At 38.0% G+C, this 12,500-nt stretch overlaps 1 protein-coding gene across 2 annotated transcripts in view; it reads left to right on the forward strand.

The window, feature by feature from the left end:
• Window positions 1-12,500, forward strand: part of tmem117 (transmembrane protein 117) — a 70,429-nt gene that overhangs the window by 27,769 nt on the left and 30,160 nt on the right. For both annotated transcript variants that reach the window (XM_051690271.1, XM_051690272.1), the window contains exon 4: window positions 10,677-10,776. In XM_051690271.1, coding sequence (XP_051546231.1) covers window positions 10,677-10,776 — 100 coding nt within the window. The remainder of the gene's footprint in view (window positions 1-10,676; window positions 10,777-12,500) is intronic.

The following is a 12,500-nucleotide window of genomic DNA, read 5'->3' on the forward strand; positions in this document are numbered from 1 at the left end:
GTGTGTGTGTCTGTCCCTCTGTCTATCTCTGTGTGTGTGTGTGAGTGTGAGTGTGTGTGTGTGTGTGTGTGTGAGAGTGTGAGTGAGTGAGTGAGTGTGTGTGTCTGTCTCTCTGTCTGTCTCTGTGTGAGTGTGTGTGTGTCTGTCTCTCTGTCTATCTCTGTGTGTGTGTGTGTGTGTGTGTGTCTGTCTGTGTGTGTGTGTGAGAGTGTGAGTGTGTGTGTGTGTGTGTGTGTGTGTGTGTGTCTGTCTGTCTGTGTGTGTGTGTGAGAGTGTGAGTGAGTGAGTGAGTGTGTGTGTCTGTCTCTCTGTCTGTCTCTGTGTGAGTGTGTGTGTGTCTGTCCCTCTGTCTATCTCTGTGTGTGTGTGTGAGTGTGAGTGTGAGTGTGAGTGTGTGTGTGTGTGTGTGTGTGAGAGTGTGAGTGAGTGAGTGAGTGTGTGTGTCTGTCTCTCTGTCTGTCTCTGTGTGAGTGTGTGTGTGTCTGTCTCTCTGTCTATCTCTGTGTGTGTGTGAGAGTGTGAGTGTGTGTGTGTCTGTCTCTCTGTCTATCTCTGTGTGTGTGTGTGTGTGTGAGAGTGTGAGTGAGTGAGTGAGTGTGTGTGTCTGTCTCTCTGTCTGTCTCTGTGTGAGTGTGTGTGTGTCTGTCCCTCTGTCTATCTCTGTGTGTGTGTGTGAGTGTGAGTGTGTGTGTGTGTGTGTGTGTGAGAGTGTGAGTGAGTGAGTGAGTGTGTGTGTCTGTCTCTCTGTCTGTCTCTGTGTGTGTGTGTGTGTGTGTCTGTCTGTGTGTGTGTGTGAGAGTGTGAGTGTGTGTGTGTGTGTGTGTGTGTGTGTCTGTCTGTCTGTGTGTGTGTGTGAGAGTGTGAGTGAGTGAGTGAGTGTGTGTGTCTGTCTCTCTGTCTGTCTCTGTGTGAGTGTGTGTGTGTCTGTCTCTCTGTCTATCTCTGTGTGTGTGTGTGAGTGTGAGTGTGTGTGTGACATACTAAATTCTGTTTAGAAAAATATAGTCTACATTTAGGACCATTACATTTTTTTTTTTTTTTTTTAATTGTGGAATTATTTTTAGGACACTTAAGCACATTTTACCACCCAATTCTCATTACCAGAAGAGATGTTTTACTTTTAGTGTTCCCATTATCATGATTCTCATTACCGTAACACAGACATTTTATTACTGTATTATAGTAAATTAGATGCTATTGAATATTTTTTATTATTAAAATCAATGAAAAGGAAAGGCAGCACCAAAGTAGCACTACTATGATGTATGAATACTTTAAAATGTAAACAATATTTTATTTAAGTTGCGGTAATGAGAGTATCATAATGACCATCTTTTTTTCACATTGTGGTAATGGGAATTGTGGGGGAGAATATGTGTAACTGTAATGAAACTGATGTCACAATATGAAAACCTGTAATTGCCCCTAAAAATAGGCTTCATTTTCTGTATGCAAAATATAATTCTTATTTGTGATTTTTAATACTGTAAATACTTACAGTACGGTCACCATAACAGTCTGCTAAATATCTCCGTTTGTGTTCTGAAGAAAAAAGAAAAAGTCTTACAGGTTTGGAACGACATGAGTGTGAATAAATAACTACAGAATTTTCATTTTGGACTGAACTATCCCTTTAAATTGGGTCACATTTTTAAGAATATGAAGCTCTGAAGAAAATGGCAACAACAGTTTGACTATGTAGGCCAGGGGGCGGGGCTAGTGCTGAAGGGGGCGGGGCCAGTGTTCCTTCACAGGTCAGCACAGCAGAAGACCAGCTATTTCCATTGTTACCGTGACAACTGCAAAACTCCCCTGGGATTAACAGATGCACATATAGGCCGAATCGTACATCAGAAATGACATGTAATGTGTGTGTGTGTGTGTGTGTGTGTGTGTGTGTGTGTGTGTGTGTGTGTGTGTAAGACCACATCACCAGCAGCTAGACTATCCACTCAGTGTGATAATGTTAAGTGCTGTTTTACAAGCGGCTGGTGCCATAAATCAAACCATTTCTGCTCCTTTAGCTGTCTAATCTAACAACCGAAATTACTAATATAACTTTCAACAATTTTTGCCTTTAGTTCAAGACAAAACTCCTCAGGGGAAAGCAGCAAAAATCTGCATATTTTAAGTCTGGATGAGAGTGATCATTTTGTTTGCTAATTTCTTACAATCAGCTTCATATATTCGGGGTTTCTCTCTCTTTTGCCACAGTTCTACTTTAAAACTGCAAACAGTGAAAGTCCCCTATAGTTTTGTCTCCTAAATGTTGACATTCATGCTTTTATTGATTTGTATTGGTTTGTTTTAGATGTGTTTATTAGTATTTTGTGCGCTAATGAGGATATACACATTAACACATTAAATGCATGGGTGTTTCGCCGAACATTATTACATACTCCGGTCTTTAGCGACCCAGCATGCATATCTATCACAAATGCCCAGATAGTGTCAAATTTTCTAAACATTTTCAAGACAATTAACATAAAAAAATAAAACACACACACACAAATGACAATAGTCATATCATACTGTTCATGTGTTAAACTTGCTATAGTTTATTTACTTGTTGTTTCTTCATCAAATATCAGTGTCAAATGTAAATCAAGTCAATCACTGAAACAATTAAGAAAGTAAGAAATAACATGTATAATATGTATGTGTACACGCATATGTGATAATGATAATTCACCATTGTTGCGCAGAAAATCAACATAATATTGTAGTTATCTTGTAATAAACAAAGAAATATAGGTGATAGTAAACTTATATAGATATCAAACAATCATAAAAATATCATTTATGGAAGCGCAAAAAAGCGGCACTATTACATATCTCGGGTCTTTACTGACTCTTTACACTTTTGGTAATTCAGTGGTTAAATATAGTTTTTGCAATTTTGACAATTTTAACTGATATGGATATCACAGATGAATAGCGAAAACTCTTCAAGTTCTTGGGATAAAATTGCACATTTTTTGTATCATTTTTAAAAGCTGTGCAGTCAAACCTAAACGTAAAATTATTAGACTTCCGATTTTTTTATTATCATTTATTAACAACAATTACAGAAAATTATTAATATTTAGCCTTATAACACTGTATGTATCAAATATGATACACAACGTTTGACGGCTCCTGTTTCACTCTCTGTTCAAGCTGATGACTCAAACAACCTTTAGTATGTAAGTTTCACATGTTTACGGCACCATCTAGTGGTTATTTGTGAACAAAGCGGTTTCAATGTTTATATCGATCTATTTAAAATGGCTTGCGCAAAAATTAACTCTTATGTTGGGATAAATGACAGCTTATTTTAATAACGTAAAAGTGGCAGTAATGATTATATTGTTACTGATATTTTAAAATGAGTATTTGCTGAATACACGCAACTTGTGCTTGGTTCAAATTTTGTATATTATTGTATTGAAAAAACCCTTTGAAATGCATGTATCAAATATGATACAACATTCTTTTGAGGAATATCTCTCAATCACCATTAAATTACATTCATGCACACCACAAAAACAATTCTGACATATATATTTTATAAGATATATTTAAAGTGTGAACTAATATTTCTGTGTTTTCATATCTGCAGCCGGCTCTGTCATTATAAAGATCTCATTATTTTACATTACAAGCTGTTATGATGTCATCTTACCATAAGTTCATGAGACCCAGCGAAAAAACTTTTTTAAATGTCAATATAGTGTTTGGTGCATCAAATACATATGATAAAAACTGTTTATTGAAAAAAGAATATTTTATTCATATTGTGATACATTTTAATCATATTTATAGACTACGGAGAGGAAGTTGTCATGGCCAAACTCTCAAACATTTGGTATCTCTGAAAAGCCCAGAGAGTCCTCTGATAATACCCCAAGATTTACCCCTGTAGAAAAACTTACATAACAAATGTCCTGCACACAAATGAAATGCTGGACCTCAGGAGGAGAATGACCTTTTAAAGTTTAATGCATCAAATATGATACATAAAAAAAGAAGTAAAAAACTATGTGTTTACCACAGTTTAATATAAAATAGAATTAGAATTTTCTGACAATTCTTTCATATGTCAGGCTTTACAGGATTAAACAACATTTTTTAATTTTACAATTAACATCACACAAACCCATTATAATAAATGTCACGTTGAGATCTGTGAATTAACTCCAGATGCTGTTTTTCTGTCATTACTGGAGCGGTGTGACTGTTTTTCAGTGTCTTTCAGCATTTTAAGATGAGCAGAAGAAAAGTGGTTCCTATTTTACGCAACTATTTGCTAATATATTTCTTATTTTCACACTTCAAAGCTGATGATATGCATTCATTTTTATTGAATTATTTTTACGGCATGTGAGAATCAATATATTCCCTATACAACATCAGTGTAGAAATATCGATACTTTTGGATCGATCCGCCTACCAGATTGTTTTTGGGGGGTTTAAGCCAAGCGTACACTACACGACTTGCAGTCGCCGTCCTGCGACTCACAGTCCCGTTTGTCATCGTGCTGCTGTGAACACTTCAGGACTGTAGAGTATCAACTACACGACCATTCGTCCCCAAATGTGACCATGTGTACACCTGTATTAAGATGAGTTTTGGGTTATCCGATCACAGGACATACATCAATCATTACGTCTGTGTTTTACTGAATAATAATAAAGCGAAAAAAGTAAAAGACGAGAAAGAAAAGCGCTAAAAACCGGCGCACAGTTTCTCGTTATATTCCCAAAAATGACGTTTAGAGCAGAATGCTGAGTTATTTTAATGCAGTACCTGTAACTGAGCTTCTAATGTGCATGCAGCTCATTTCCCTGTCCCTATTGTACACGTTCATTCATTCGCTTTTTTACATTTTCCGATCGTATGCTTATATACCTTTGAAATCTGCACGGAACCGGCGAAACACTGGCTGTTTCAGCCGCCCTCAGCGTCATCCCGTTTTCAATTAAATTTAAGATATCGAAATTCATTCACAAACTCGCACAATTTATTCTTGATAACGTAAAAAAAACACGAAAGAGTGGCTCTCGCCCATTTTCGCGCTTTATTGGCAAAGGAAAAAAATATAAAAATATCTGATAATAATAAAAACAGTGGGCAGAGAGATATGGGTGAGGTTCTATTTTATTTTATTTTATTTATTTAATATATTTTATTTATTTCCTCCCCAGTTTGGAATGCTCAATTCCCAATGCGCTCTACGTCCTCATGGTGGCGTAGTGACTCACTTCAGTCCGGGTGGCGGAAGACGAATCTCAGTTGCCTCCGCGTCTGAGACCGTCAATCCGCGCATCTTATCACGTGGCTTGTTGAGCACATTACCACGGAGACGTAGCGTGTGTGGAGGCTTCACGCTATTCTCTGTGGCATCCACACACAACTCACCACACGCCCCACCGAGAGCGAGAACCACATTATAGTGACCACGAGGAGGTTACCTCATGTGACTCTACCCTCCCTAGCAACCGGGCCAATTTGGTTGCTTAGGAGACCTGACTGGAGTCACTCAGCACACTCGTGACTCCAGGGGTGATAGTCAGCGTCTTTACTTGCTGAGCTACCCAGGCTACCTTGTCCTTCTCTTTCAACAAACATGAAAGTATGGCTCATGCCCATTTTGCTGTTTGCAATAATAAAGAGGTTTGATTATATTCTTATTATTTTTTTATCTTCTGCTTCCTAATACATTGCCCTCCTCTTGCACTCTCTCTGTATTTCATCGGCTGTGGCTCATTGTCGTTCTTTCGCTCATCGTGAGAGTGCGCACACACGACGACAAGATGTCTAGATATCAAGCTGTTTTGAAAACTGTCCCGGCCTGTCGCAGGAGTGCGCACACAACAAGACCTTTCATCGTGAGATCCGAGACTTCTCGTCGCAGACCAGTCGCTGACTCAAAACATCAAATGAGACGAGCTTGAGTCATGTAGTGTCCACTAGGCATCAAATGCAGAATCCTATTCTGTGAAGTTCCTCAAAGATCCGTTGAGCCTCAGAAAATCTTGGACTCATTTGAGAGGGGAAATTCATATGTGTGGTGTCCAAGACAGTGCTTCATTAAAATTCATTCCTCAGGATGCAGTAAAAATGTCACAAACAACTCCAGAGTGCCACAGTGGCCGTTTTCACAGAGAATGATTCTGATTCACCCTGAAAACAGACCAAAGGTGAAATGACATTTTTAGCACCCGGTGGAGTTGAATTTATAATGATCATAAAATCCTAACTCTATTCTCTGTAAGACCTGACTCATTACTATCTGCTCTGAAACAACATTCATATTAATACTCACGACCCGAGCATCTGTCATAGTTGAGGGGAAAAAGAGAGAGAGAAATGCCCGGCACGTCCCGAGACATCAGTAATCCTATCACACCGACACTAACTTTCCAGGAATGAGTGTCCGTTCACTGAAATTTCTCCCCGGCTCGAGTAATCCGCTTCAAGGTGTATAATTGTATTCTGTAACTTCTAGTGTTGTTGATTTAAATCAAATTGTGCAGCATGTGTGACCTCTTTTTTTTAATTAATTTTTTTAAGGTTTAATTTTTCATCACCTGGGCTGCTATAACTGTAATTAACATAACAGACTTTAGGGAATACAGTAGTGCAGTTAAAAGTGGGTGAAATGTTTATTCAGTTACATTAGGTTAAAATGTTGACATGAAGTGGCAATGTACTTGTAATCATCTGGAAGACATTCTGATTTATTGAAATTGACCAGGCAGTTATTACTCAAAATTGTTGGTGAATACTGATGTGACTTAGTTTTTACTGCATTAGGGCACATAGAAGACCTGCATTAAAATTACAGCCATCATGAATAAATCAAGACCTAAGCCTTTAATGAGAGAGAGAGAGAGAGAGAGAGAGGACTGACACATCACAACATTTTCACTGCATGTAATACTAACAGAAAGCATCATCCTAAATGAGTTGCTCAGTTGCATGCTAACAAACTAAAGCAAGTTAGTTTAACTGCTCTGATGCGTTTGAGTATGTTTAAGGGTTTCTGTATTATCGATTGGTACGATGCCCTTGGTGAACGACTCCCCGTAGGATCACTTCGGCAACTGGCCGTGTTCCAGATCCGTGAGGTGTTTGGAAGTGACTTAATGCGGCAATAAATCTTCGTTCTAAAGCAGCTTTATCGGTGTGTGGGGGGGAGGTGATCAGTCGTGTGCTCTAATGATGGCCGTTCTCTGGGCGTAATGGATGGAATACAAAATCAGATTGAATCTCATGCATTATGAGGGCATATAATCCAGCAGCCGTTTTCGACACGTAATGTGTTTTGATGTCACGTAAAGTAGCGTGTCGTATGGGTCAAGTGGTTCCTTTGGTTAACAAGTTTGACATCTTCCCATCGGTTGGCCTACAAGAGTGTAGTGTATCTGATACAGCAAGGTGATGTTGACTAATCAGAACAGGAAGTATGGGCCAATCACACTAATTAGGCTGAAAACTCATTAAGCGTGTGCATTAGCACATAGCACACCATAGTAAATGTCCTAAAACATGGCAATACTATGGTACATGTCTTTAAACATGGTTATACTAATGCTACATGTCCTGAAACAGAGTATTGCCATGGTATCATGTTGAAAACAACATACTTCCATAATATCATGTCCTAAAAACAAGGTAAAACAATGGTATATGTCGTAAAACATGATAATACCATAGTACGTATCCTAAAACATGGTAATACTATGGTACATGCCCTTAAACACGGCAATGCTATGATACATTTATTAAAACATTTTAATACCATAGTACATTTCCTAAAAGTGGTAATCCTAAAAAATGGTAATACTACCATACATGTCTTAAAACATGGTAATTCTGTAGTACGTGTCTTAAAACATGGTAATACCATAGTACGTGTCCTAAAACATGGTAATACCATAGTATGTGTCCTAAAACATGGTAATACCATAGTACATGTCTTAAAACATGGTAATACCATAATACTTGTCCTAAAACATGGTAATACCATAGTACATGTCCTAAAACATGGTAAAACCATAGTACATGTGCTAAAACATGGTAATGCCATAGTATATATTCTACAAACATGGCAATACCACAGTACATGTTCTAAAAACACAGTTATACTATGGTACATATACTAAAACATGGTAATACTATGGTACATGTACTAAAACATGGTAACACCATAATATATGTTCTATATACATGGCGATATCATGGTACATGTTCAAAAAACACAATTATACTATGGTACATGTCCAAAAATATGGTAATACCAAGGGATATGTTCTGCAAACATGGAAATACCATGGTACATGTTCTAAAAACAAATTTATACTATGGTACATGTCCTAAAACATGGTAATACCATAGTACTTGACCTACAACATGGTAATACTATGGTAAATATCCTAAAACACGGTAATACCACAGTACATGTACTAAAACATGGTAATACCATAATATATATTCTACAGACATGGCAATACCACGGTACATGTCCAAAAACATGGCAATACCTTAGGATATGTTCTACAAACATGGAAATTCCACGGTACATTTTCTAAAACATAGTAATACCATAGTAAATGCCCTAAAACATGGAAATACCATAGTACATGTCCTAAAACATGGTCATACCATAGTACATGCCCTAAAACATAATAATGCCATAATATATCATCTACAAACATGACAATACCATGGTACATGTTCTAAAAACACAGTTATACTATGGTACATGTCCAAAACCATGGTAATACCAAAGTACATGTCCTAAAACATGTTAACACCATATTATATGTTCTATAAACATGGCAATACCACGGTACATGTCCTAAACCATGGTAATACCATAGTACATGTGCTAAAACATGGTAATGCCATAATATATGTTCTACAAACATGATAATACCACAGTACATGTTCTAAAAACACAGTTATACTATGGTACATGTCCAAAAACATGGTAATACCATAATATATGTTCTACAAACATGGCAATACCATGGTACATGTTGTAAAAACACTGTTATAATATGGTACATGTGCAAAAGCATGGTAATAAAAGGTAACCTGGTAAAACATGGTAAAAAAGGCCCAGCAGAGGTTGTACTTCAACCTGCCACAGGCGCTGCTGATACAGTTCTACTCAGCAGTCACTGAGTCTGTCCTCTGAACTTCAATAACTGTCTGGTTTGGTTCAGCTATGAAATCAGACATCAGAAGACTACAAAGGACAGTTCGGACTGCTGAGAGGATTATTGGTTGCCCCCTACCTTTCCTTCAAGAACTATACACTTCCAGAGTGAGGAAAAGGGCTGGAAAAATCACTCTGGACCCCATTCACGCAGCCCACTTCCTTTTTGAACTGTTGCCTTTTGTCCGGCGCTACTGAGCACCAAAACCGTCAGGCACAAGAACAGTTTTTTCCTCAGCCTAGTAAAACTGCCCCATTGAGCAATAATTATGTGCAATACACAGCTTAGTCCATCTATATTTATCCAACATACCCTACGTCTTCTGCCGTATTTGTACATTCGTATATATATTTATATATTATTTTTTTTATTATCTCTTTCTTGTCATTGTGTTGTTGTGCACTGGAAGCTTCTGTCACCAAGACAAATTCCTTGTATGTGTAAGCATACTTGGCAATAAAGCTCATTCTGATTCTCAATACCAGGGTACATGTACTAAAACATGGTAATACCATAGTATATGTTCTACAAACATGGTAATACTATAGTATATGTACTAAAACATGGTAATACCACTGTGTATGTTGTACAAACATGACAATACCATGGTACATGTTCTAAAAACACAGGTATACTATGGTACATGTTCTAAAACATGGTAATACTATGGAACATGTCCTAAAACATGGTAATACTATGGTATCATCATGGTGCATGTACAAAAAACGTGGGATTGCCAAAGTACCATGTCCAAAAACATGGTGGTACCATGTTAAATGTCCAAACAAGCATGTTATCGCCATGGTATGTGTTCAGAATACGGCTATTCAACCCCATTGTAAGGCAGGGTATTTCTATGTTTCCCTGTCCAACAAACTATGGTACATGTTTTAGTGCACAACAAACCTTCCGCTGAACACGAGAATAAGAGTGAAAGCTCATTAAATGTCATTAACGGTGTTTGCATTCAGTTGCTGCAGAATAACCCAGGTGGCAGAAATCCGCTTGTTCTGATATTTGCATGCAATAAAATTGGCTTTGTTGTGCGTTTTCCACGTCTATAATCCACAAACTGCCAAACATAAGCCGATTAACCAGTTTGTACCTGTTCAAGGCTTGTAAACACTTCTGAAGGCATAAAAGCACTTTAAAGAAGATTATATTCACTTTCTGTCATAACATATGAATGCTTGCCGTTTATTTGCGATGAATCCTTTTCTCTTAGCGTTGTTGTTCCTTGAATGTATCATAAAGGTCTCTGAAGTGTTTGTGTGTGTTTATCTTCATTTTGTTCTGTTGTTGTAACACTACACAGTGAATGTCATGTTGAATAAAAGGGTTTTGAAAAGCTGCTGCTAAAGAAGCGGACCGCCACGCCTCATGATTGCTGCACTCGCTGGAGTTGATCAGCTGTGACAGACAGCCTCAAACTGACCGACTGTCTCTTTCTTTCTCTCTCTATCCAGTCCTTATATGGTGACGGAGTACATGGGTATCAGAAACGAGAGTTTTATGAAGTTGGCCGCTGTAGGAACATGGATGGGCGATTTTGTGACGGCATGGATGGTAAGAGTCAACAGGTCAACATGAAAACAGGATTCACAACCCATTTAACTTCCATAATGTGACATATTTCCACAAAAATGTAACCAAACATTTAAGATTGGAGAGCTGAAAGAAACATTTTAAGAATCCATCAGCAGAAAATCTATATAGATTGACCACTAATCTGAATATTGGGTGGGACACGTCCTCAATATCTAGGGTGGTACTGTACACCTCTGTACATGTATTAAGAAAGTAAATAGTTTTTATTTAGATTTCAAGATTTTGACTCCTTTGATTTTAACTATTTTAAAACAGCACAAAATGACAAACCATTTTAAGAGAATTCTTGCCCTTGATGAAACTCTGGCGAGACAATGGAACATTGCTGTAATTATTTGTTGGTAATTGACTCTCTTGGAAAAGCAGCTCACATCCCTAGAGGCATTGACGTCCGCTCTGCAGAGAGAATGTGAAATGAGAGATTTACTAAACGAAGAAACTCCTTGTTCAGAAAACTCTCACAGGAGACGAGATAAGACCACAGCCAGAGAGAACCATGTTTAAAAACTAATAACAGCTTCCTTAAAGGGGAAATAAGGAACTTTTTACTCTGTATAAAGTTTTACACCTAAAGAAAAGAGTAGACAAAGTTGTAAAACCTTTTAAGAATTAAACTGATGAATTTAAGATATGGTTGTAATAGTGAGATGATTTTCAGATATTTGTTTTCTTTCTAGATAGATAGACATACAGACAGATAGACAGACAGAAAGACAGAGAGGTAGACGGACAGGCAGACAGACATATAGAAATAGATAGACAGACAGAGAGGTAGACAGACAGATACAGTGGCAAGAAAAAGTTGTGAAGTTTTGTGAACCCTTTGGAATTAGCTGGTTTTTTGCGTTAATTGGAAATATGAGTGGTGGTGGTGTAGTGGGCTAAAGCACATAGGTGGTAATCAGAAGGTTGCTGGTTCAATCCCCACAGCCACCACCATTGTGTCCTTGAGCAAGGCACTTAACTCCAGGTTTCTCTGGGGGGATTGTCCCTGTAATAAGTGCACTGTAAGTCGCTTTGGATAAAAGCATCTGCCAAATGCATACATGTAAATAAAATGTGATCGTCTTCATCAAAGTCTCAAGTATAGACAAACACAAAGTGCTTAAGATAACAACACACAAACAATTATAATCTTTCATGTCTTTATTGAACACATCCCATTAAACATTCACAGTGCTGTGGAAAAAGTAAGTGAACCCTTGGATTTAATAACTGGTCGATCCTCCTTTGACAGCAATAACCTCAATCAAGCGTTTTCGGTAGCTGCAGATTAGACCTGCACAACATTCAGAAGGAATTTTGGACCATTCTTCCTCACAGAACTGCTTCAGCTCAGACATATTCTTAGGATGTCTGGTGTGAACGGCACTCTTGAGGTCATTCCACAGCATCTCTATTGGGTTAAGGTCTGGGCTCTGACTGGGACACTCCAAAAGTTGAATTTTCTTTTTTGGAGCCATTCTGTAGTGGATTTACTTTGATGTTTAGGGTCATTGTCCTGCTGCATCACCCAACTTCTACTGAGCTTCTGCTGGCACACAGTCAAACTGACATTATCCTGTAGGATATCTTGATAAAGTTGGGAATTATTTTTTCTCTCGATGATGGCAAGCGGTCCAGGCCTCAAAGCAGCAAAGCAGCCCCAAATCATGATGCTCCCTCCACCGTACTTCACCGTT

This window comes from Myxocyprinus asiaticus, chromosome 46 (genome assembly GCF_019703515.2).
Source record: "Myxocyprinus asiaticus isolate MX2 ecotype Aquarium Trade chromosome 46, UBuf_Myxa_2, whole genome shotgun sequence".
NCBI lineage: Eukaryota > Metazoa > Chordata > Actinopteri > Cypriniformes > Catostomidae > Myxocyprinus > Myxocyprinus asiaticus.